The sequence below is a fragment of the Schistocerca nitens genome, chromosome 2 (genome assembly GCF_023898315.1).
Source record: "Schistocerca nitens isolate TAMUIC-IGC-003100 chromosome 2, iqSchNite1.1, whole genome shotgun sequence".
NCBI lineage: Eukaryota > Metazoa > Arthropoda > Insecta > Orthoptera > Acrididae > Schistocerca > Schistocerca nitens.
In genome coordinates, this window is record NC_064615.1 from 862,704,402 (window position 1) to 862,732,182 (window position 27,781).

The 27,781-nt window shown below is 39.6% G+C and overlaps 1 protein-coding gene across 1 annotated transcript in view; it reads right to left on the minus strand.

Annotated features, from left to right (window-relative positions):
- Positions 1–27,781, minus strand: part of LOC126237130 (presenilins-associated rhomboid-like protein, mitochondrial) — a 109,979-nt gene that overhangs the window by 70,555 nt on the left and 11,643 nt on the right. The window contains exon 3 of the mRNA XM_049946951.1: positions 5,860–5,985. Coding sequence (XP_049802908.1) covers positions 5,860–5,985 — 126 coding nt within the window. The remainder of the gene's footprint in view (positions 1–5,859; positions 5,986–27,781) is intronic.

The window sequence follows — 27,781 nt, forward strand, 5'->3', positions numbered from 1 at the left end:
CAACGGATTTCTTTTGGAACTCATGTGGATCACCTCACACTTTTCGTTATTTAGCGTCAACTGCCACCTGCCACACCATACAGTAATCTTTTCTAAATCGCTTTGCAACTGATACTGGTCTTCAGATGACCTTACTAGACGGAACATTACAGCATCATCTGCGAACAACCTAAGAGAACTGCTCAGATTGTCACCCAGGTCATTTATATAGATCAGGAACAGCAGAGGTCACAGGACGCTTCCTTGGGGAACACCTGATACCACTTCAGTTTTACTCAATTATTTGCCGTCTATTACTACGAACTGCGACCTTCCTGACAGGAAATCACGAATCCAGTCGCTCTAACTGCTGCCTGACTATCTATGTAAAGACCTGTAATTGCTTGCAAAAGTTTGCCTCCTATTCCATAATCTCATAGAACAGACAATAACTTCCTCCTAGGAACCCGGTCATATGCCTTTTCTAGACCTATAAAGCATAGATACAATTGCCTGTTCCACTCGTAACACTTCTCCATTATTTGCCGTAAGCTAAAGATCTGGTCCTGACAACCTCTAAGAGGCCTAAACCCACACTGATTTTCATCCAATTTGTCCTCAACTAATACTCGCATTTTCCTTTCAACAATATCTGAGAAGATTTTACCCACAACGCTGATTAAAGAGATACCTCTGTAGTTGTTACAATCTTTTCTGTTTCCATGTTTAAAGATTGGTGTGATTCTTGCTTTCATCCAGTCTGATGGAAACTGTCCCGACTCCCACGCCATTTCAATTATCCTGTGTAGCCATTTAAGACCTGACATTCCACTGTATTTGATGAGTTTCGACTTAATTTCATCCATCCCAGCTGCTTTATTGCACTGCAATCTATTGACCATTTTCTCCACTTCCTCAAATGTGATCCTATTTCCATCATCATTCCTGTCCCATTGTACATCGAAATCTGAAACATTACTGATTGTATTTTCACCTACATTGAGCAAACTCTTCAAAATATTCCCTCCATCTGCCAAAGGCATCAACAGGATTCAGCAGTAGCTTTCCTGACCTGTCCAAAATACTTGTCATTTCCTTCTTACCTCCCTTTCGAAGACTGCTAATTACACTCCAGAATGGTTTTCCAGCAGCTTGGCCCAAAGTCTCCAACCTGTTTCCAAAGTCTTCCCAAGATTTCTTCTTGGATGCTGCAATTATCTGTTTGGCTTTGTTTCTTTCTTCAACATAACTTTCTCTGTCTACCTGAGTACTAGTATGTAGCCATTTTTGATACGCCTTCTTTTTCCTTTTACAGGCTGCCTTGACTGTGTCATTCCACCAAGTTGTTTGCTTCATCCTACCTTTACACACTACTGTTCCACGACATTCTTCAGCCACTTCCAGTACTGTGTCCCTGTACCTTGTCCATTCCTTTTCCATTGACTGTAATTGACTACATTCAACTAACTGGTACCTTTCTGAGATCACTGTTATGTACTTGTGTCTGATTTCCTTATCCTGAAGTTTCTCCACTCTTATCCTACTACATATGGACCTGACCTCCTGCACTTTCGGCCTCACAATATCAATTTCACTGCAGATTAAATAGTGATCAGTGTAATCAAAGAATCCCCTGAATACGTGTGTGTCCCTCACAGCCTTCCTGAATTCCTGATTTGTTATTATATAGTCAATGACAGATCTGGTTCCCCCGCCTTCCCAAGTATACCAGTGAATGTTCTTATGTTTAAAAAAGGAGTTTGTGATTACTAAACCCATACTGGCACAGAAATCCAAGATTTGTTTCCCATTCCTGTTGGCCTCCATATCCTCTCCAAATTTACCCATAACCTTTTCATAACCTTCTGTTCGATTTCCAATCCTGGCATTAAAATCACCCATGAGCAGAACACTGTCCTTGTCCTTTACTCTAACAACTACATCACTGAGTGCGTCATAAAAACTATCCATCTTATCTTGATCTGTCCCTTCACAATGCGAATATGCTGACACAATCCTAATTTTGTTGCTAGACACTGTCAAATCTATCCACATCAGTCATTCTTTTACATACCTTATTGCAACTATGCTGGGTTCCATTTCTTTCCTGGTGTAAAGCCCTACACCCCATTGTGCTATTCCTGCTTTGACTCCTGACAGGTAGACCTTGTATTCTCCCACTTCCTTTTCTTTCTCACCCCTTACCCGAAAGTAACAGCTAAAACATCCAACCCCATCTTACTTGCAGCCTCTGCCAGCTCTACCTTCTTCCCAGAGTAGCCCCCATTGATATTAATAGCTCCCCATCTCGTTACCATTAGTTTGCCGAGTCGTATCTTAGGAGTCCCTGGTTTGTCAATTAGAGGTGGGTCTCCGTCACCTCCAAAGGTCAGAGCCATTTTGCTCCGATTGTTGCCAGCATCATATTTAAAGTACCAGGAAAGCAGGTTGCTAGCCTTACTTGCCCCGGGTCCCATTGAAATTTACCCCTAACGGTTGAGGGACTAACCGGTGGATTTGGTAGTCTTTGCCGTCTGAGCACAAAGGTGACCACGACTCAGAATATGTCCGAGATGCCCAGCCTTATTCCAAAGTAACTGGTATCCCGACTGTCAGGACCACTTACTTGGCCACTCATACGTTGTCCGTGGTTCATGAACTAGGACATGACAACAGGAACCCACACCATGAACCACCAAAAAAGCTGTGTCAAGGAAAATTATTATGGACAGTGAAGAAGACATTAAGTGAATCTTTGTAGTGATTCATAGATGAGGATAATGACATTGACTATTCTTGTTGAAGTAGCAAAAAAAAACTTTTAAAGAAAGATTTGTCACTTTAGCTTAAGGCACAAGGACTTTGAAAGAAGTTTCTTCTTTAGGGAAAGTTAAACATAGAATAAAAGCATATGTCACATAAGAAATCGTGGATGTGGCCAGAAATGGAAGACATCCTGATATACCTGTGGGAAACACTTTGGGAAGCACTAGCCATCCGAAAGAAATTTCTGAAAAAGGGTTTTATGATGTATCAGAACTAAATCTACTTTAAAAGGACTGTGTGCATAAATACTCGTTTAAAGTGTCTTTCCCAAATACAATACTAAGTTGTTCCAAGGCACAATAATATATTTTACTTTGGGGTGGATGACACAAATGTGAATTTAATTGTTTTCCTTTGAAATCTTCTTAATTAAGAATGCTGTCAAAGTGTAAATCAGTCTACAGGAATAAAGATTCCCACAGCTATGCATCTAGACACCTTAAACTGGCAAAGGGGACAACTTACAGGTGAAAAAAGTAGACCAAACTTACTGCTTTCACAACCAAAATAATCATACATACATCTTTTCTGCCTCAACACGTAATTACAGTATGAATAATTTATTCTGGGTGCAGTGCAGTCAACTTAATCATCATGTAGCATTAATACCAATTAAACAACAGCTGGATTATAAAGGAAGCTTTAGGCCAGAAAATGACTAACTCAGTTATTTGTTTATTATTGCCCATGTTGAATGGCTAAAACTTACTGATGAAACTGAGTGAATAGTCAACAATTCAACTTGCTATGAAAAAGACACACTAAAGTTACATATTCATACACCTTGCAACATTATTAATTCTTGCAGCCATAAACAACCAAATATAAAATGTGAAACAAACTCAGTCATGCACAATTCTAGGTGATGCCTCACATGACTGCCAAAAATCTGAACTCTGAGCCACCATGGTTACCAAATGGCAGTAATGTGATGCAGACTTCAGTTATTGATAACAATTTCTGAATGTGAAGGCAAGTTTACTAGTGTCCAAGTCTAAGATTGTATACACATTTTGACAGCTGTCACCCTTTCCACCCAAGGAAATCACTGCCATACAGCCAGGTCACATGTAGGTAGCATATCTGCAGAGTTGGGAATTCCCCTGCCCATTATGCTGAACATCTCACAAAGGCCTTCACAGATGGGCACTACTCTTCCAAACCTAGTTCACAAATAGATTTCCGCATCATGTCCCCATACAACCATAATCACTCCACCAGCACCACCACTCAAGATTCAGCTGCAAAGAAGGGCCCCACTTGCCATTCAGTAACACTCTGGACTGGAGCAACTGAACCATATCATTCACCAAGGCTTTGTTTACCTACTATCATGCTCACAAATGAGGGACATCCTACCCCAGATCCTCCCTCCCCTACAACAGTAGTATTCTGTCACCCACCCAACCTAAACATCATCCTAATCATTATGCTGTTCCCACTTCCAAGTCCTTGCCAACAGGGTCATACCCCTGCAGAAGACCCAGATACAAGACCCACCTGACTCATGCACACAGCATATTCTACTCCAGTCCTGTCACATGGTTTGAGCTATCCCAATCAGAAGCAGGGCCCTCTGTGAAAGCAGCCATGTCATATACTGGCTACACTGTAATTACTACACAGCATTTTATATGGCCTAGACCATCAACCAGCTGTCCACCAAAATGGCCATTGCCAAACTGTGGCCAAGAACGAAGTTAACCACATGACCAGTGTGACACACTGCTGAGCACAGCGTGCTCAGGTTCAACGGCTGCTTCACAACCTATGCCATTTGGATCCTTCCTTCCTTCCAACCAAAGCTTTTCTGAACTACATATTGCAATGCATTCTTCACTCCTGCAATCCTCCCACCCTCAATCTCTGCTAGCCCATCATCCAAACATATTCTGCCCAATAGGTTCCCTGTATCCCTGCCATCCTCCCAATCCACAGAGCCATGTCATCACCTCTGCACACCACAGCTAACTGGCTCCGGCACCCATGGGCCACAGGCTTTTCCCATGTACCTACCATCCATCCCCCCAACGTTCCTAGCCTTTCACACATGCTGGCTCTCCAATCCCTTCTCCTGCTTCCTACCTCTTTCTCCCTCTAACCACTATACCTGACACAACGCCCAACCCAGTCCACCTGTTAAATTTTAATCACATTACTATCTGTCCACCTGGCACAATTCAGGTGCACAAAGGTGTGTGTGTGTGTGTGGTCTCCTTTTCTCCTGAATTATTTATTATTCATGCAATAAATGCAAAGCTTGCAACTTATTTTTTGATTCGTATGCCTGAAGCTTTCTGGTTTCACTGCCCTGCACAACATAAACAAGTGCTCTTCTGCTGTTGCATCACATGTAGAAGTGTTCTCAACTACATCTACATTGTTGCTCACTTTGGCTATGAACTATTGGTTTATTACTCTGCTGTGTACACAAAACACTGATTTTGTGAATGAACTATTGTTTAACTGTTCTGTTTATTTACATATTTATATGTAAAACTTCAGGTGATACGCAAACTAAATTTAATTCACTTCTAACATTTATTCATGGCACAGCAATTTCACAAACATTAACATACTAATTATGAGAAAGAAGATGAAAGAAATATACTATTTCTTCTGTTACAGGCATAGATTACCTCAATGGGCAAAGGGATGACACAATTCTTAACAAAGTTGACAAGAAGCGCAAATGAAAATTACTGTCCAAATTTGGTGATGACACATGTACATGTATAATAGCCAAAAATCTGATCAAAGTCTGACACAAATCACTGCCAGTATTTCAAATTCAGAAACAGTTCATGCAGGAGTGATTAAAGAACAACACCATGAAATAACATATGGGTTGCACTTCTTTTCAACAGTTACATTTGGTAACTAATGTTGTCTGCAGATTTAAAAGTGTGACTTATCCTGTAGGTTACTTAGTGCTTCAGCATGTAAGTGAGAAAGGGAGAACCGTATTCAAATCAGTTAAACTGAATAAGACAAAATTAATTTCAGATCATAACAGATATAGCCATTACAACTTCACATAGTACTTAAACTTACCTTTTTTCTGCTTTCAAACACTCTTTCTTGAACCCATCCAAAAGGATGTTTCAACATTTCTGCAGCATGAGCACGCATGTTTTCATATTGCCAGATTGCTGCACCAGCAAAACTTGCAGAACTAAACTGGATCACAAACAGGGATTAAAATGAGCATTTCTTTTTTAATAAATAAATAAATCAATCAATAACAGACAAAAGAGTCAATAAGCAAACACAGTCAGTCAAAATGAGATACACATTATGTGTGTATGGTTATTGGAGAGAAGAAACTGGAGAAGTTGCCGAAAAAAGACTAATGTGACAAATTACACGAAGTGAAGTGTGATGTCCTATTATTGCCCTTTAACATTTTTTCTTTTTTTAACTCAGATGGTGGGAGTCACACAGAGATTCATACGCTATAAGATCAAATGACCATACTATAGGATTGCTATCATTCTACATCTACTCATACTTACAATTCAAATGCCATTTATATAGTATCTGCAGCAATTACAGGTTAAAGACATACCAAGCTCTACATAAGAAAAGTGACAAGAAAGACAAACAATTATCTCCTAGTTTTCTACTGACATTTTTTTTTCCAAAATATTCGAAAAAGTAATGAACTCAAGAGAAATATCATCGCTTAAGTAGAAAAAATTTATTCAGCACAGATTTTGCATTCCACGAGCATTACTCAACTGAGAATGCTATTTATACATTCACTCATCAAATTGTGCAGACCTTAAACAATAAAATATCACCAGTTGATATTTTATTTTGATCTTTGAAGGCATTTGACTGAGAAGATCACATTATTCTCTTACAAAAAAAAAAAAAAAAAAAAAAAAAAAAAAAAAAAAAAAAAAAAAAAGTTTTATGGACCTGATGGCTTTACACACAGCTAGTTTGAATAATACTTCACATATAGAATGCAAAAAGTTGTGCTGAATAATTCAACACTGTTCAACAGGTTATGGGAGTGCAGCCAGGTGATTACATTGGCAACTGCTGATATTTCAATAGGTGCACACCCTGCCATTTTCAAGGCAAAACTGCAGCAGCATGTAAACTGCTGTAAAGGGAATTTAAAACCTCGGTTTGAAGAGCAATTCTGGAAAGAACTCTCTCTCTCTCTCTCAATCTCTTTCTGTAAACACTAGCACAACCACACAAATAAAGATGACCAAAGTGCGTGAAAGTGAAAATTAATAACGAACAAATGAGGTAGTATGAACTTGGTCCCTCTGGTTTACGACAAGGGCAAGAGCAAGATTAAACGCAGAATTTAGGCAAAAACCTCCACCTCTTTTTATAAGGTTACCTGCTAATTTAATTTCAAGTGCTTCCTTTATAACGCTATCCCAACAGACGGAAGTGCATGCCAGAATCTCTGTATTGTCACAGCCCATAGGATGACCAGAGTAAAGACAATGTTCTGTAATAGCAGATTTGTTCGGCTGTTATAAGTGTGTGTGTGACAAACTCAGTAAAAATAGGGTCCTAATAGTCTGACCAATATATGACATGCCAAAACAGGAAGGAATATGATAGACATCTGCCTTACAGAAACCAAAATCATCCTTAACGGAAGCTAAAAGGACTCTAATCTTAGATGCTGTTCGAAAAACACATTTCACATCATATTTCCACAAATAAAATGAAACTTATTGGAAATGCTCCATGTGCAAGACAAAAAGGCCATAGATTACGTTGCTAATTTACTACATTCACCCAGTGCAATGGTGCCAGTTCAATATGTACATCATTCACCCACTGCAAAGTTGGTCAATATCGCAATGCACATCTGATCTATGTTTCAATATAACCATTCTGATGAAAGATAACCTCAAGATGGGCTAACTCAGCTGACAATCTCTGAGGATCTGAGATGACAATTGCCTTGTGAACTGAGGTGCAAAGTACCCCTTCGTGCTCAGACAGATGGTTACAACTATCAGCCTTTAGATAAAAGTCAGTTTGAGTACGCTCCCTATAAATGGCACGTCCCAAGGTACCATGCATCTCCCTCTTGGCTAACACATCAAGGAAGAAAAGACAGCTATCCTTTTCCAACTCCATTTGGAACATATATTTTGGTGGATTGAATTCAGATGTCCTAAAAAAGTTGTTCAAACTCTGTCATGAGGTCACACAACACCAGTATCGACTACAAAGCAGATTTCATTGCCAACAACTCCAAGGCACATTCTTAAAAGCCTTCCAAAACAAATTTGTTATAACAGGTGACAACAGGCTTTACATCCCATCCCATCCCATCTTTAGAGTACTGGTCAATGAATGAAAAGTAAATACATGTCGAAATAGGTTCGTTAACTCAACACCGACCTAAAAAAAATGCTACTCACAATCACCCTAAAAGGAATCACTGAGCATCTCAAACAATTTAGATCAGTTACTTTTGCTCTTCATATAATTGCTAATCTTGAAACAGGCGAATTAACCTCCTGGCATATTTAGCATATTTCCACTTGATAATGTCTTATGGAATCATTTTCTGGGGCAACTTATCACTTAGAAAGAAAGAACTGACTGCACAAAAGTGAGCAGGAAGGATAATAGAGGTGTTCATTCATGGATGTCATGCAGGTCCTCTTCAAGGAGCTACATGTTTTAACCGCACTGTCAGAATATAAAGGATGTTCATTTTAACTGAAGACATTGAAATATCTCAAAAACTGCACACTACATCAAAAAAAGTTATTATTCCGCTTTGTTTGTCTTGGAGGGGGACATCCAACAATACCACACTCGACCCGCCACCCCACCCCGTCGTGTGGAGGCAGCTATGATATATTCAATGGGAACCCCCATTTTGTTGAAGATTACAATTCTTTGGCAAAATCTACATATATGCTGTCTGAAACATTTTCTTTGTTTTGCCACAGATGGCACTGTAATCAAAGAAATAGAAATGGGTACACAATCATAATTTACAACATGCTACTCAATGGCCCTTGAATATCCAATGGCAAGTGGACCCCACCTCCATGCAATGAGGGTAGGACAAATCAGTATTTCATAACCTCTACTTTAAAACCCATTCACAATGTTATATTCCTCCACCACATTGAACAGGGGACTACTTGATGCATCACTGTGGCCATGTAGTGAACTATGATGTATCATAGACTATGACTGGAGCTCAGGTATCATGCAGATGTAGAACAGATAGCAGTTCTAAACATTACAATACTTGCACAGTGTTTATTGCCCGCACGCCTACCTAGTATTTGGAGAAAAGATGTGCAAGTGGACGATGAATGTTGCAACCACAGAAGAAAAAACTGAAATGATCCTGATGTACAGAGAATGTTGGAGAAATGTTGAGGCTGCTGTTGCCTTATATGCCGAATGTTTTCCAGGGAAAGCTTGTGCTTGTTCTTTCTTTTAGTAGTTTGTGAACACTTTTACATCTGATGGCAGCATACATACCAACAAAAGGAAACGAAGCAAATGTGTTACACGAGAAGCTAATGAAATAGCTGTACTAGTGGTGGTGCTCCACAACCCATGGATAGGCATCCAGCAATTATATAACAATTCTAGTACACCTGTAGGTAGTATTGTCGCAATACTGCATCATCATAAGTATCATCCATACCATGAGTCACTGCAACTTAATGGCACCAGTTTCCATAACTGAGTAGTGTTTAGCAAATGGGCACTTCCACAAATACAAACAACCCCCACGTTCTTTGCCGAGGTACTATTTTCCAGCGAAACTAGATTCACAAACCATTGTATCATTAACTGGCATAACATGCATTACTAGAGTGTAGACAATCTCCACTGGTTGCAGCATGCTGACCATCAACTTCCTAGGTCAGTTAACGTATGGTGTGGCATCATGGGGAACAAACTCAATAGTCTGTATTTTATCGACAGCATGTTGAACTGACGCAAATATTGAATGTTTCTGGAACAGGAACTACCGATATTACTGCAGGATGTTCAACAACATATGTGGTTTAAGCATGACGGTTGCTCAGTGCATTACACAACTGAGGCATGGGAGGTATTAGACTGTGTTTACACTTGTCGGTGGATCAGCAGAGGTGGCCCTATTCATTGGACCACTAGGTCACCAGATTTGACATCACTGGATTTCTTTCTGTGGGGATATTTAAAAGATAAGGTGCACCTGCAAGCACCAACAGAACGCCCATGCTGACATTCCCACAGATATGCTTCTATCCTCTGTATAGTCATAAGTGTATCACTAAGTGTCTTGAGGTTGGCAGTACTGCATCTGACCACTTACTCTAACTGGAAAAGTAGAGTAGCATTCGCCTGGAACCACGGGCATATTGGGACATCGAGTAGTCCCTTGTTTGATATGTTGGAGGAATACAATGTTGAGAATGGGGTTTCCATTTAGAAGTTATCAAATATTGGCCTGTCCTCCCATTACAGCTTGGTGGGGGGTCCCACATGGCATTGGATATTCAAGGACCATGTCATAAACAAGGACCATGTCATAAATTAGGATTGTGTACCCATTTCTATTCCTCCGATTACAGTGCCATCTGTGGCGAAACAAAGAAAATGCTTCAGACAAAACGTACATAGATTTTACTGTAGAATCATAATCTGCAATAAGAAAAGGGGTTTCCCACTGAAGATTTTAAAGCTGCCCCTCGACATCCACATGGGGTGAGGTGGCGGGTCGAGCATGATATCGTTGTACGTCACCTTCCAAGGAAAACAAATTAGAATTATAGAAGACACATTAAGTTCCAGATAGGCACAATTAAATGACACTTATGTAAAGCTTTCAACCACAGCCTTCATCAGTAAAAAGAGAGACAACACACCTTTCATACACACAAATATGCACACGACTGCCAACTCCAGTGTCGTAGGCCTGAATTCTGTAGTTGGCGGTCATGTGTGCATGAGATGTGCTTCCTTGTGTGTATGAGTTGAGCATGTGTCTCTTTTACTGGTGAATGCTGTGGCCGAAAACTTACGTAAATGTCTTTTAATTATACTTCACATGTCTTCTTTACGGTAAGTAGCAATCTGCCTTTTCCTACATTGTTGATATTCCTACTTGGAGTTTCCATTGTTTGAATTGGAATTATAACTTTTTGATCTGATGTGTAGTTTTTGAGATACGTCAATGTCTTAAATTGAAATGAACACCTTGTATATGTTCATTAATGAAATCCAAGATAAACCATTCATCACAATTTGAAAAGAACAGTAGTTCCATCCCTCCAACATTTAGAGAGAAATATGATCTTTATTACCCTTCATTAAAGCTGTTAGTGACTCAGAAAGAGTTCAATGCACAGAAAGAAAAATATTTTGATCATTTGCCTGATAACTTAGAATGTCTGACATGCAGAAAAGCAAATTTTATATATAACCTAAATCCATTTCTCCTAGAAAACTCCTTGTGTCCCATGGATGAGTCTGTAAAAAAAAAAAAAAAAAAAAAAAAAGTTATCGTGATCTTGTGAGTGGTCATTTTTATTCCTCATTAAACCTGTCCTGATCTAACATGGGCAATATCCATTAACTTTGATCACAGATTGCAGAGGTGTAGATTTCACAACCGCATCAACATGTCATTTAGCCAGACACATGCACACGTTTCTACCAAAACACTACATTTGCACAAACAACACAAGCTTAGAAAACACCAATGACCTACTGACAAAATCAAATATATCAAAATGCCCAACACAGCTCTCTCTCTCTCTCTCTCTCTCTCTCTCTCTCTCTCTCACACACACACACACACACATCAATGTACATCCACATACCAACTGAAGAAACAATCAAAATAACTGAAAAACAACTACGAAATACAAACATTATCCCACAACCAGAGCCACAAGAAGTCTCAACCACTTTGAAAGTAACCAAAGGACAAAATTATTTCAGATTAAAAGATGAATTCTACATCTAACATGAAGGATTCCACATGGATCACCCATAACAGCATATGGAAAAAATAAACAGTTAAATCTTTCTGTACATGCTCTGATTTCTCTTATTTTATTATGATGACCATTTCTACTTGTGTAGGTTGGCGAAGATAAAATATTTCCACACTCAGAGGAGAAAGTTGGTGACTGAAGTTTCATGAAAAGATCTTGCCATAACTGAAAACACCTTTGTTTTAATGACTACCACCCAAACTCGCTTAACATATACATTACATTCCCCCCCCCCCCCCACCCCCCCTTTCCATCAGTCCTTTCTGGTAAGAATCCAATACTGCACAGCAGATGTCAAACAAGTGTAGTGTAGGCAGTCTCTTTAGTAGAACTGTTGCATCTTCTAGGTGTTCTGCCAATAAAATGCTGTCTTTGGTTTCCTTCCTCACAACATTTATCTTTGTAACTGTTCCAGTTTAAGTTGTTTATAACTGTAATGCCTAGGAATTTTGACAACCCTTAAATTTGTGAGACTTATCATGTAACCAAAATTTAATGGAATCTTTTTTTGTGCTCATGTGGATGACCACACACTTTCCCTTATTCAGAGATAATTGCCGCTTTTCACACCACAAATAAATCATGTCTAACTCATTTTGCAATTGGTTTTGAATTTATGACTTGACTGAATAGTAAATGACAGATTCTTTAGCAAACAATCTAAGGGGTGTCCTCAGATTATTTCCTAAATTGTTTACGTAGATTAGGAACAGCAGAGAGATTATACAGACTGGCTCTCTCTTCACCTTTCACAGCCTTGGATGAAAAAGGATGGATCATGGTGACAACCTAGGCAAGTCAAGGGTAAATAATTAGATATTACGGATAGGATGAGAACTGCCACATGGAACAGAAGAGGGATTATAAACAAATAAATGGGGCTACGCCATAAATTGATATATAAACAATTTGATACAGCTATTGCAACAGAATCAAAAAAGAAATTAAAAGGCACAACAGATCTTTAATACTATAAAATGATATACAGTGGAGTACTTCAAAACACAAGAGCAATATTTTGGTTGGAGGCACCAAAATAAGGGAAGAAAACAGAAACATAATTTAAAAAAAATAGAAACAAAATTGTTCTATGACAAACTGCAAATGGTCCTAAATAGATCAGGTTCTCATCTGTGGAGAGGAGGCAACATACACATCTCAGGAGCTCTGGGCACATTCACAGGACAACACAACAATGAAAGTGGTAAAGGACTTAGACACTTTGCAACCTTCAACCAGCTTAATATCATTAATACATTTATTAAGAAAAAAAGAGATACATATATTTACATGGAGTGCTAGGGTTATAGATCTTTAACACACTATGTATTAGCAAATGACCAGCTATGTAATCAAGTTTGGATGCGCGCGCACACACACACACACACACACACACACACACACACACACACACACACACACACCGAGGATGCAATATCTGTTCTGATCACTATTTAGTCATCACAACAGCTAAATGGAAGAAACTTAGACCACGAAGACGAACAAAACTTGAGGTTATCTTTTAAGGTGTATCTTCTGGAACAAGAAAGTATTACAAAATTTTATCAAAAGTCACCTACAGAAGTCTCTGCTATACACCCCACGATATAGAAAAAGAATGGCTAAATATTACAGAATGCATAGAAAGAGTGGCATATGAGACTGTGGGGAAAAACGAAGAAGTTAAAGAAAAAGAAAGGATCAAGAGCTTAGAACGAGGATATTGCAAAGGCCGTTGAAGGAAAGATAGGGCCCGCAAAAAACTCTTGCAGAATAAAACAATACAAACTGAAAAGGAGTATAAACAAAAAGGGAACCATGGGGGGTGGGGGCGGGGAGCTAGCACATCAAGGGTCATGGGATCATTTTATAACTAAAGCAGAACAAGATACACACGGAAGGCAAATATTTGCTATAAAATAATGAAATATTTAGACAGAAAGATACTTCACAACACAACTAGCAAAGACCAGTGGAAAAAATATTATTAAAAAAATAGAAGGTCCAGAACTGAAGGAGGAGGGGGCGGAGGAATCACATCACATAATAGTATGGTGGATTCAATCACAACAGAACAACTGCAAGTAGTTTAAGAAGTATAAAAAACAGGAAACCATATGGGCGAGATTGTATTAAAATGTAACTTTTAAAACATGTTGGTACCTTTTGTGATTTTAGATTATTACAATTATTTAATGAATGTTGGCACTGGCGTAAAATCCCAAGCTCTTGGAAAATATCTGAAGTGATATCTATTTTTTTAAAAAGTTCAAAGAAACACTTGTGAAAATTATAAAGAAATTAGCCTCTGAAACTCAGCATATAAAATATTTTCAAAAATAATCAATAACCATTTAAGAATCATAACAGAGACTCTCCTATTCTACAAAAAGAATTTTAGAGAAATAATGAAAATACAATTTAGATACACTTATCTTTTGTATGATGATCACCAATTTAGTATTGGAGGGCAGCGTGGAGGGTAAAAATCGCACAGGGAGACCAGGAGATGAATACACTAAACAGATTCAGAAGGATGTAGGTTGCAGTAGGTACTGGGAGATGAAGAAGATTGCACAGGATAGAGTAGCATGGAGAGCTGCATCAAACCAGTCTCTGGACTGAAGACAACAACAACAACAACATATCTTTTACTTAGTTCAAAAATTCTTTTGACAGTGTGAACAGAAAGAAACTATGGGACATAATGATTAAAGCTGGATATCTTATTGACGCTATGAAAAGCTTATACATTGACACAAAAGTTGGTAATAATAAAACTGAAGAAATCACTATCAACAAGTACAGATAGGAATACTTCACAAAAACGATAATATGAAATAAGAAACTGTACGGAAATAAATACAAAATCAGCAATTTTTATGAGGTATTAAGAAATTTGTAATTTTGCCATATAAAAGCGTTGACCATCTGGGAACGGAAGTGTTCTAATACACATATTCATAACTGATAATAATTATCGAATGTTAAAAACACAATTTGGCTTCTAATACTCTCAAGTCTGAGTAATCTTAAACTAGCAGTTAATTCCCTGTGTAATGAACTTTCATTTGACAATGAAAATTACACAGAATTTGGTCAGAAACACCAAATTAGATAAAAACTAATATCACATTTGACAAAAACACAGAATTTGACCAGAGATCACTGAATTTGGCTAAATTAAAAACACCAAACATGACAAAATAAACAACAGTAAATTTGAAAAAATAACAGCAAATTTGGCAAAAAGTCTATACCAAATTTAGAAAAAATAACATCAAATTTGGAAAAAAAGACTGAACTTTGAAAAAAATGCCAAATTTCAACAACAAATTTTGAAAGGGGGGGGGGGGAAGGAAATAGCAGGGTGTATACGTGGACAAGGAAAAAAAAAATCCCAGATTTTTCCCGGATTTCCCGGTTAAAAATACACTTTCGCCCGGATGAAAATACATTTTTTCTGTGTTAAGTAACAGTATACTTTTCCTCAGAACTGTTAAACTTATCAGTCCTTTCAATGGTAGTGGTTTTATACACTGGCGTAGAATTTCCCAGCACTTTAAAAAACGAAACTCAGGGGGGAAAAACACGTTTTCGAAAGATGTCTGATGTGCAGTAACATGTACACTGCATATTTTCGTATTATGAAAGTAACGAAATCAAGACTGCGATGCGCTTTTGTAAGCCAGTCGTAGCTCATGTCAAGCGATCTTGCCAGCCGATGACAGAGCATAGGACATGTGATGTAGTCAGCCAATAGCAACGTCACTGTTAAGAAGCACGAACACACAAATAGGAAAAGGTAATGGTTTAAATTAATATACATAGTATTGCTACAAGAAAAGCAAAGCTTTCACATATATATTGGTCTCTAAGGTTAATAAGCTGCAAGAGAAGCTATGCTGTCACACAAAGTTGATCCTTTTTGCGCGAGTTACACTTTAAGATAGATCACACAAATGTGCTAGTAAAATTTTTGACAACGTCATAAATGTCTGATATTTTGGGCTCGAAAACATTCTAAATGGTCATCCTCAAAGATCTGATTTTTGAATGAGAGTCAAACGCTCTGTGATTTTAGAAATTCATCGGACATTCGAGCACAGAGTTCATCTTGTGATAGGAAATTTACTTTGAAAGTAACGCTTTTCAAACAACTATTCGGAATATTTTCCCGCGACCTATTAGAAATAGATTTGTTTCGGCCGAGCGGTTATAGGCGCTACAGTCTGGAACCGCGCGACCGCTATGGTCGCAGGTTCGAATCCTGCCTCGGGCATGGGTGTTAGGTTTAAGTAGTTCTAAGTTCTAGGGGACTGATGACCTCAGAAGTTAAGTCCCGTAGTGCTCAGAGCCATTTGAATCATTTTTTTTTAGATTTGTTTCAGCAGCTGCCAGAGAGCACCGGGTAACAGGCGTCGCCGCGCTTGCGCAGCTACGATGACACAGGAAGTCTGTACATTCGTACGTATAAAACATTAAAAGATCTTACATTATGTCATAAAAGAAACAAGACATAGGAATTTTGTGAACCATACTAAAATGCCTAATTCGGCTTAAAGCGCACATTCGTATGTCCAGATTCAGATGTAAATTTTCTTGGAGGACCAGTACTGTATTATCTCATGTTTGGTTGTTTATTATGCCATAACGTCATACGTGCTAGAAGATGAAAACGTGAACTTGAAATGCAGCGAACAGTTGAAACTGTATTATCTCATGTTTGGTTGTTTATTATGGCATAATGCCATACGCGCTAGAAGATGAAAACGTGAACCTGAAATGCAGCGAACAGTTGAAACTAGCCAATAGTGCTGAATTAAACACTTCATTTCAAATAAATTGGCTGCAACAAACCGACAAAAATAACTTCACTGTTCTGCAAGGCGATTAACATTTGACTGTTAGAAAGGTGGAAACAAAATAATATCTGAAACTAATACCATATTTTACCCTTCTGTAATTATGTGAATGTATTTTAATTCACTTGATAGCTCCCGGCCACAGAAATCCCTGTTGTTTTCATTTGATGTGAGAGCAATAAACGAAGAGGAAACAGCAAAATCACTTAACGCAAACACAGGTCACGTGGAGACTACCACCTCCCCACTACAACTCAGATTGCTCTGTGCATCAGCCCCGGATCTACAATATTTCCAAACCGGGGCAATATTAGATAGTGGTACTCCCCTCCCTCGATCGTTTGAGGTAGCAAACCAAAAATTTTAAAAATCAACTTTTCATTTTTTAGCACTCATCTCTCTGACGAGTCTGTTACATAAAACGTATATGTTCGAGGGAACGTGTGCCGAAGTGCAGTGCCACGCCTCTTCACACAGCATTCTTCCATCGCACATCTCTGTATTTCGCTCTGTGGAATTCAAATGTGCAATACTTTGTAAACGGGCCATCAAATTATATTCAGGCAAGTGGAAATTAAACTCTCCTGTGGTGCCTCTCCTGCTCCCAGTCGGCCGGTTTGACATCCTGCCCCTCTTTTAAAAAATCTTGCAATTAATACTGGATGGGATTATTTGTAACCGGCAGAACAAGAGCTCTTCAGAAAATTTGCAGTCTTTACTGCCTGTTAGCTAATAACTGTTTCATGTGACATAAAATTAAATATAGGATACATAAAACGAAAAAAAAAGAGACAAGCAAGACAGTACACATTTCTTCAATCCTGAAGTCCTAGTTTTTTTTCTCTCTAGTCTTGCCACAGCTTTATATGGCGTACTTTCCTTTCTGGGAAAGAATCTAATACCTCATCAAAGTTCGTCAACATTTTGCTACATGAAAAAACGAAATGTTGTTGTCTAATACTAGAAACTTTGTTAATACAAATAGTACCCAAGACTGGTGTGGTTTCTCGATCTGATTATGTGTATTTTGTCACTGTCTGCTAGATAAAACGAAATAGGCCTGGCTAATATTGCAGCAATTGTTACACACACCAAATAAACGAGACTGTTTTGGCATAAATGGTCATTTTTATAACACGACAGAGTATAATTCACGGAGTACCAATATCAAATGCCTATTAGGCCTACTACAAGCAAAAAGGTTTATGTTAGGAAACAGTTTTACACTTCATTCATACTCTCTAGCTTCTGAAGCATGAGATCGAAAAGTAGTAGTACGAAATTCTTATATACATTTTAAATCGTCATATTCTTCCGTATTTTGTGTGAGTCCCCTTTTCTTCTTCTTCCTCGTTCTAACAGACAACCTTGTCATCACTAACTCTGTAACTATTCCTGCCTGTGTCAAAACTTATTCTCTGGTTAACTTCACTAACCCTGTCACAATCACCAGTTTAGTTATCCCGCATTTATTCTCCGGTTAGGCGTTATTACGTGTTCATACAACGCGTTTACCGTGCGACTCCCAGAATAGAACTTCAGCGGCTGCTAGCTGGGGACTGTATAACTGGCCCTTAGTAGTGTAGCGGTCTAGCCAAAAATTTTCTGTCAAAAATTCATTTCCTTGGAAACTCGGAGAAGACAATACATAATCTTTGTTGCCTGTTATTCCTGTTAGTCATTTATTTCCACTCTGGTAGTCTGAATCTATGGAATTCGCTAGTAATTATAATAATGCTGATCATTTGCAAACCCACTCAACCACATAAACAGTGATTGCTATTCACTCGTTCGGCTCTATTCACTCAGCTCGTATAGACCCGTCCTCTTTTGTCTGAAAGAAAGTTTATATCTAGATGCGACGGGGATTCCCCTGGCAGACACATCACGTACACTATGCACGTATTCAAAAATCAACTTATGATTCATTCAGAAATCGATTTAGAATCTGATCAAAAATGTAAAAAACAAACAGGGATGTGTTAAAAATCATATGAATAATCGATAGACCAACGTGTGCTGGATGCTAGGCGCTTTGTGAAACAAGGTCTTTTTCCTCAATAATATGAATTTGCCCCCCCCCCCCCTCTTGAAACTGCCACGCAGGGTTGATACCCCATTTGCCCTCGCCCCCTACCCCTAGCTCCGGGCCTGTTGCGCATACATGAATCTGGCAGCTTAGGCGCACCAGCAAAATTTTTCCGGATAGCATCTGGCTGCTTGCTGCTATTGCTTATAAAGCTAACTGTCACATTTCTGTAGCCAGAAGCAGGAGAAGGTACTTCTCATACTCAACTGTACATGCGCATAAGCTCTCTCACAACCGCTCAAACGAATCTAAGGTAAACAGTTGTGGCGTCACGCTCAACGGAGGCAATTTGTTGTTATGAAACATTGCACAGTCTTCCTAAAGCCTTTGACACATTTTACGCTTGTATGAGGACTGTGTTTTGTTGTATATGGTGCATTTCTTTTGCAACTTAAGTTTTACATTCACTTTTTTCTCTCGTTCGTGTTTTATAGCTGCAGTATTATTCTGCAGTAGTTAGATACAGTAATATTCTTCGTTAGAATATTGGTTCTTACCAGTCAAAGTTACAAAAATTTATCTGAAAACTAAAACAATGAAAACTTCCTGGAATTCTAAAAAATTCCCAGGTTTTTCCTGGTTTTTTCCCGGATGAAAAAATTCCTGGGTTTTTCCCGGATCTCCCGGTTGTCCCGGGTCGTATCCACCCTGAATAGCGAAAAAGATACCAAATGTAGCAAAAAATAATTCTCAATTTGGCAAAAATAACAACACAGTTGGCAAAAAATAACACCAAATTTGGCAAAGAAAATTAACATCCATTCTAGGGTAAAAATATCGATTTTGGTGAAAAAGTAGCTCAAAATTAGGCCAAAGACTAACAAAACATTTGGCAAAAAAATAACACAAAATATGGAAAAAAAATAACACTGAATCTGGCAAAAAATGACATCAAATTTGGTAAAGAAAAATCACCAAATTGGTAAAAAAACTACATTGTATTTGGTAAAAACAACACTGACTTTGGCAGAAAATGACGCCAAAAGAGAGACTAAATCTGGCAAAGAAATACATCAAATTTGGCAAAAGTACACCAAATTTGGTGAAAAAGACACTGAATTTGGCCAAAATATAAATGAGCTTTCCTGTCTCTACCAATAAGGGACTCAAACAAGCCTGTGTAACCTGCAGCAAATCTTATTTAATGTATACACACACATCAAAGAAAGTTTTGCTTCACCCCTGTTCCCAGAACTCCTGAAAATAAATGTTGACTGTGGATACTGCATCCCAGGCACAGTCCCTTTGACTGTTCAGAGATGTCACTAAACCTGCCCATAGACGTAAACAACCATCCATGAGCAGCGCCTATTAGACAGATGGGATCTGACAGCCGATCAGTTCCAGTCATTCAACCGGGAAGGAGGTACACGACTCGTGTTGTCTGTAGCTCAACCATGCCTAGACAGTCAATATCACGGTTCGATAGTGTCCGCATTGTTACTTTATGCCAGGAAGGGCTCACAACAAGGGAAGTGTTTAGGTGTCTCAGAGTGAACCAAAGTGATGATGTCCGGACATGGAGGAGATACAGAGAGACAGGAACTGTCGATGATATGCCTCGCTCAGGCCGACAAAGGGCTACTACTGCAGTGGAGGACCGTTACCTATGGATTATAGCTCGGAGGATCCCTGACAGAAATGCCACCATGTTGAATAATGATTTTAATGCAGCCACAGGACATCATGTTATGACTAAAACTGTGCACAATAGGCTGCATGATGCACACTTTCACTCCGGACACCCATAGAGAGGTCCATCTTTGCAACCACAACACCATGCAGCATGGTACAGATGGGCCCAACAACATGCCAAATGGACTGCTCAGGATTAGCATCATGTTCTCTTCACCGATGAGTGTCACATATGCCTTCAACCAATCATCGGAGATGTGTTTGGAGGCAACCCGGTAAGGTTGAACATCTTAGACACACTGTCCAGTGAGTGTAGCAAGGTGGAGGTTCCCTGCTGTTTTGTGGTGGCATTATGTGGGTCCGACGTATGCCGCTGGTGGTCATGGAAGGTGCCATAACGGCTGTACGATACGTGAATGCCATCCTCCGACCGATAGTGCAACCATATTGGCAGCATATTGGGGAGGCATTTGTCTTCATGGATGACAATTCGGGCCCCCGTCGTGCACATTTTGTGAATGACTTCCTTCAGGATAACGACATTGCTCGACTAGAGTGGCCAGCATGTTCCCCAGATATGAACCCTATCGAACATGCCTGGGATAGATTGAGAAGGGATATTTATGGACGATGTGACCCACCAACCACTCTGAGGGATCTACGCCAAATCACTGTTGAGGAGGAGGACAATCGGGACAAACAGTGCCTTGATGAACTCATGGATAGTATGCCACAATGAATACCGGCATGCACCAATGCAAGAGGACGTGCTACAGTGTATTAGAGGTACCGGTGTGCACAGCAATCTGGACCACCACCTCTGAAGGTCTCACTCGATGGTGGTACAACATGCAATGTGCGGTTTTCAAAGCAATAGAAAGGGCAGCAATGATGTTTACGTTGATCTCCATTCCAATTTTCTGTACAGGTTCCGGAACTCTTGGAATCCAGGTGATGCAAAACTTTTTTTGATGTGTGTATAAATGAATCGATTAAAACCTACAGATAGGAAGTAAATCAAGGTATACAGATTAATAGAAATAAATATGTTAATATCTTTATGTACACAGATGAAGTTGCCATTTGGAAGAAAGTGAAGATGAGCTACAAAAAGCAGTCTATAAATGACATCAATTAGGGAAGAGAGACAAAAACCTTTAAATATAAAAAAAGAAGTTCACAGCTCACATAGGAAATAGTCCATATGTCCAAAAATAGTGATAGATAATACACTTCATGAGTAGGTCTCTAACTTAAATATTTTATGACAAAACATAAGCCATTGTATGCGACACAGGCTATGACATAGATAAGGACATAGAAAATAAGATTGGCAAATATCAGTCAACATGTGAACTGCTAAATAAAATACGAAAGGAAATAAAATAATTTTTTCTAAAAAAAAAGGAAAAGAAAGCAAACTACAAGCACCAGAAATAAGATTTCTTAGGAAAGTGAAAAAAGCTGAACAAAATCACCTACAAAGAATGGGCGCAGAGAGAATACCACAGCTGGCCATACTGTACCAGCCAAAAGTAGAAACATAGGATGACCCAGAATGAGGTAGCAGTGAAAAGTGAAGATGGAAAAGGCACAAGCACCTAGGCCTTGGAGGGCAGAAGAAAAGGAATACATACTATAACACTTGCTTTGCAGACACTGAGTATGACTTCTGTTTTATTCAATGACTTTTTGTTGATGATGACATACTATGACCTTCCTGACATCACAAATCAAGTCACACAACCAAAGCAATGCTTTATAGGTACACAATTTTATTAGAAATTTCTAGTGAGGAATGATGTCAAAAGCCTTCTGGAAATATGGACTCAATATGAGATCCCCTGTCAACAGCATTCATAACATCAGGCAAATAAAGAGCTAGTTGTGTATCACAATAATGATACCTTCAGAATCTGTGCTGACTATGTGTCAACAGACAGTTACCTTTGAGATAGTTCATAATGTTTGAACACAGTATATGCTCCAAAATTCCACTGCAAACTGACATCAGTGGATTACTCCTATTTTCTTTCATGAGTATTTGTGTGACCTGTGCCACTGTCCCGTCTTTTGTTATGGATCTTCCATCGAACGAGCAGTTGTATGTGATTGATACGTATGGGGCTACTGCATCAGAGTACTCTGAAAAGAATCTAACTGGTATGCTTTCTGGACTGGAAGTCGTTTTATTAAGTGCTTTAAGTTGTTTAGCTACACCAAAGGTATCTACATGTAAGTACTCATGTTGGCTGCTGTTCTTGATTCAAATTCTGGAATATTTACTTCTTCTTTGGTGAAGCAATTTCAGAGAACTGTGTTTAATAATTCAGCTTTAATGACGCTGTCGCTGGTAATATTACCAATGGTATCATGCAGTGGAGATACTGATTGTGTCTTGCAGCTGGTCTAGTTTACATATGACCAGAAAATCTGTATTTTCATCAGCATTATGAATTACCTTGAAGAAAACGATTTATTGGCACATAGCATGGATTCAGAAAACATCATTCTTGTGAAACACAACTAGCTCTTTATACTCATGAAGTAATGAGTGCTATCGACAGGGGATGTCAAATTGATTCCATATTTTTAGATTTCCAGAAGGCTTTCGACACTTTTCCTCACAAGCATCTTCTAACGAAACTGCGTGCCTATGGAGATATCGCCTCAGTTGTGCAACTGGATTCATGATTCGTATTAATGACATAGAAGACAATCTGAGCCCTATTAGATTGTTTGCAGATGATTCTGGCATTTACTGTCTTGTAAAGTCATCAGATGACCAAAACGAATTGCAAAATTATTTAGATAAGATATATGTACGGTGCAAAAAGTGGCAATTGACCCTGAATGAAGAAAATTGTGAAGTTTTTCACATGAGTACTAAAAGAAATTCGCTAAATTTCGATTACACGATAAGTCACACAAATCTTAAGGCTGTAAATTCAACTAAATATTTAGGGATTACAATTACAAATAACCTAAATTGGAATGATCACATAGATAATGTTGTGGGTAGAGCAAACCAAAGACTGTAAGTCATTGGCAGAACACTTACAAGGTGCACCAAGTCTACTAAAGAGAGTGCTTACACCACACTTGTCTGCCCTATTCTGGAGTATTGCTGTGCGGTGTGGGATCTGCACCATGTGGGACTGGCGGATGACACTGAAAAAGTTCAAAGAAGGGCGGCTCGTTATGTACTATTGCAAAATAGGGGAGATAGTGCCACAGACACGATACGTGATTTGGAGTGGCACTCATTAAACAAAGACGTTTTTCGTTGCGATGGGATCTTCTCATGAAATTTCAATCACCAGTTTTCTCCTTCGATTGTGAAAACATTCTGTTGGCACCCGTCTGCACACGGAGAAATCATCATCATGATAAAATAAGAGAAATCATGGCTTGCAGAGAAAAAGTGCTCATTTTTCCTGTGCACAATTAGAGATTAGAACGGTAGAGAGACAGCTTGGAGGTGGTTCACTGAACCCTCTGTCAGGCACTTTATTGTGAATAGCAGAATAATCACGTAGATGTAGAAAAGGATAATTGCTATTCACCATATAGTAGAGATGCGACTCAACATCTCCCCTGTATATTGGATTAACAAAAATTTATCCACTATGTCCCAAGTGGGTAGTTTCACACTCATCTAGAGATATGTGTATTGCACAAATTTTGAACTTTGCATGTTAGCTTTGAGGAACCTACACGAAGCCATAACATAAGAAAAATGTTGCCACTGATACCTTCATTGACGAACTTAGAAAATAGGCAGTGGAAGCAGCAACATATTAAAATCTGGAGAAATTTCAACAACATATTGCAGAAGTGGACAACATCTAGAAGCCAACTAACTGTGTTAAATGCTTCACTGTGCTTTTGCTAAGAATCAGTCTGTGATTCTGCAACATTAAGTTTCAGGGTATCACTGGAGAAATTTTTACCGGAGTGACACACTTTTGAAAGGAAACACAAGTGCTGTCATCACGATTGATGACAGAGGACATAACTCCGCAGATGCATTCTTGGCAATACCTTTTTTTTTTTTACATCTGCTTCCACAGACAGAAAAGCTCATATTATGTCGATGGTGCTCCTAGTTACTTATTAATTGCTACCCACTGTTTGAATTTACAAAGCTGCTTGTACCAATGGAGTGGGCGTACAGTGCAACTGGTCACAAGAAGAGGCCTTGCAAAGGAATAGGAGGCCTGCTAAAGCACCAGGAGGCCTGCTACTAAAGCACTACACTAAAAAAGGTAATCTTTCCTGCCAAACAACAAGTGTAATCCACAATGTCGAAGATTTTACAAGGGTGATGAAGTCACAGACATTAATAGCCATGAGCCTGTTGCCCAAAGACAAAGCTGAAGAATTCTGCCAGCAGGAAACAGAAGAATGGCCCAAGCAGAATATCTCTGTGAGTGGAATTCAGAAGCCACATGTCTTGACTAACACTAATGAGAGAACTTGTGTTGTATGACTTTAAGGAGCAAGAAAAAAAATTGATTTGTCCAACAAGGACCTCAGAAACAGCACAATATTATTTAGATTCATGACCTACAAAGAGGGATGTTTGTGGCTGTGTGTTACTGTGCCCGAAGAAGTTGCAGATTTATTTATTTATTTATTTTTAAATATGTGAGTTAAATACAACTGGCTTGAATTTCATGCTACCACATGGGCTAGTTACTGAACCTACAGTAGTTTTTCAACTGCAAGAGAGCAACACTAGTGCCAGTGTTCACATCCAATACGTGATAATTTGAATATTCTGATTACCCCAGATCCAAATGATTCTACAGGAAGGCATCATCAACATCAAAAGTGGATATTACTCAATTGAGTACAAATTTAGTTTAAAATGAACATAAACAGTCTCAACCACAAGAAATTTGAGGTTAACGTAAGGATAAAAAATTTTTTACAGTTAAGACTGTTTACATTCTTTTAAAAAAGCCTCTGTTATCCAAGAGAAGCAATTTCAAAAATTACAAATTTAGTTAACTGAGTTCCTAATTTCAATTTTAAGCAAAGTTCATAAAAATACTATTTGTCTGGAATGTATTTATTTTGGAATCTGCAAAATTAGAATACTATGTTAAATAAAAATAGACTACAATTTCACAAGATCAATTTGTAGAATACTGTAACAGAAACTGTTTTAATATATTGCAAAATTTTCACTTGTTTGTAAAAACTAGTAAAAATTAAAGGTGGATGTATTTCTTTTCAGGGAACATAGCAGGTTGGTTGGTTTGATGTTTAAAGGGACCGAACTACATGGTCATCGGCTCCTTGTTCTATCAAACTAAGTCCATGGGATAAAACGTAAAACATATAGGGCATGAGTTCGAGATGGGGGGGGGGGGGGGGGGGGGGGGGGGGAAAGCTGAACACACTACAGACATCAGACAACAAGAAAAGCACAGACATACAAGAAACAGGCAAAAGAGCTTAAAACATTAGAGCAGATGTCCTGGGCTGGCTGATCATGGTGATAAAAAAGGGTGAGCCAGCCACTCTGCAACACATTAAAATCTCTACCCCGAAAGTACTAGGGTAGAAAGTACAGGGAGACAAAGGACAGGAACTAAAACTTAAATTGAAGAATAAAAACCAGTGGTCATGCAGAAAATTTAAGACCAAGTTGGCCATGGAGGCATCGTCTCCTAAAATCGAAGGAAGGGAGTCAGGGAGACTAAAATTCACTCTCAGAGCGGATAGATGTGGACAGTCCACTGTCAAACGTGAACCACAGTGACAACATGGTGGGGCCTCACGCCGGAGAAGATATCCATGCGCCAGCCAAGTGTGGCCCATGCAAAGGCAGCAGAGGACCACAGAGTCCCTGCGAGAAGCCCGCAGAGAAGACTTCCACTCATTTGTGCTCTCCTTGATGGCGCAGAGTTTATTGGGCATTACCAAGCTGCACCATTCAGCATCCCAAATCCGAAGAATTTTGTGGTGTAAAACCGATCGGAGATCAGGTTCGGGTATTCCAATTTCCAGAAGCGGCTTACGAGTGGCCTATTTGGTCAGTCTGTCAACGAGCTCATTTCCCAGGAGTCCGACATGTCCCAGGGTCCATACAAAGACTACTGAGCGACCAGACCGTTCGAGGGCATAAACTGACTCCTGGATAAAAGCTACCAGAGGATGGCATGGGTAGCACTAATCAAGGGCCTGTGAACCAGTCAGTGAATCACTTCATTGCACGTAGGACACACTGAGGCAGGAACGAATATGCTCAAGGGCACGAGAGATGGCCACCAACTCGGCAGTGAAGACACTGCAGCCATCCGGCAAGGAGCACTGTTCGATATGGGCCGAGTGAGCATAGGCAAAGCCTACACGACCATCAATCAGCGAGCCATCAGTATAGATGACTTCAGAACCCTGGGATTCGTCAAGGATCGAGAAGAAGTGACTGCGGAGTGCCTTAGGAGGAACAGAGTCCTTATTTATAGCGACCAAAAACAGTGGAACGTTCAATACAGAGCCCTGCGGGACCCCATTCTCTTGGATATGGGAGGAGCTAAAGGAGCCTCTTACTTGAACACGCAAGGTACGTAGGGAGAGTTCTGTATAAAAATCAGGATCGAGCCACGGAGGCCCCACTCGTGCAGCGTGGCAAGGACGTAGTGGCACCAGGTCGTGTCGTAGGCCTTCCGTAAATCAAAAAGACGGCGACCAGATGTTGGCGCCTGGAAAATGCTGTTCGGACGGCAGAGGGGGTTGGGTTGTTTGGGGAAGAAGACCAGACAGCGAGGTCATCGGTCTCATTGGGTTAGGGAAGGGTGGGGAAGGAAGTTGGCCGTGGCCTTTCAAAGGAACCATCCCGGCATTTGCCTGGAGCGATTTAGGGAAATCACGGAAAACCTAAATCAGGATAGCCGGACGCGGGATTGAACCGTCGTCCTCCCGAATGAGAGTCCAGTGTCTAACCACTGCGCCACCTCGCTCGGTTCAGACGGCAGACTCAAGGCACACCAAATTATCTGTCGTTGAGCGGCCTTGGCGGAAACCACCCTGAGATGGAGCCAGAAGGCCCCGAGACTCCAGGAGCCAACACAACCTCCGGCTCACCATTTGTTCAAGTAGTTTGCAGAGAACATTGGTGAGGCTAATGGGGCAGTAGCTGTCAACTACCAAAGGGTTCTTCCCAGGTTTCAAAATGGGGATTACAATGCTTTCCCGCCATTGTGACGGGACCTCACCCTCAACTCAGATACGGTTGTAAAGGTCTATGAGGTGTCGCTGGCAGTCCATGGAGAGGTGTTTTAGCATCTGACAGTGGATGCGATTGGGCCCGGGAGCTGTATCAGGGCAAGCGGCAAGGACACTATGGAATTCCCACTCACCGA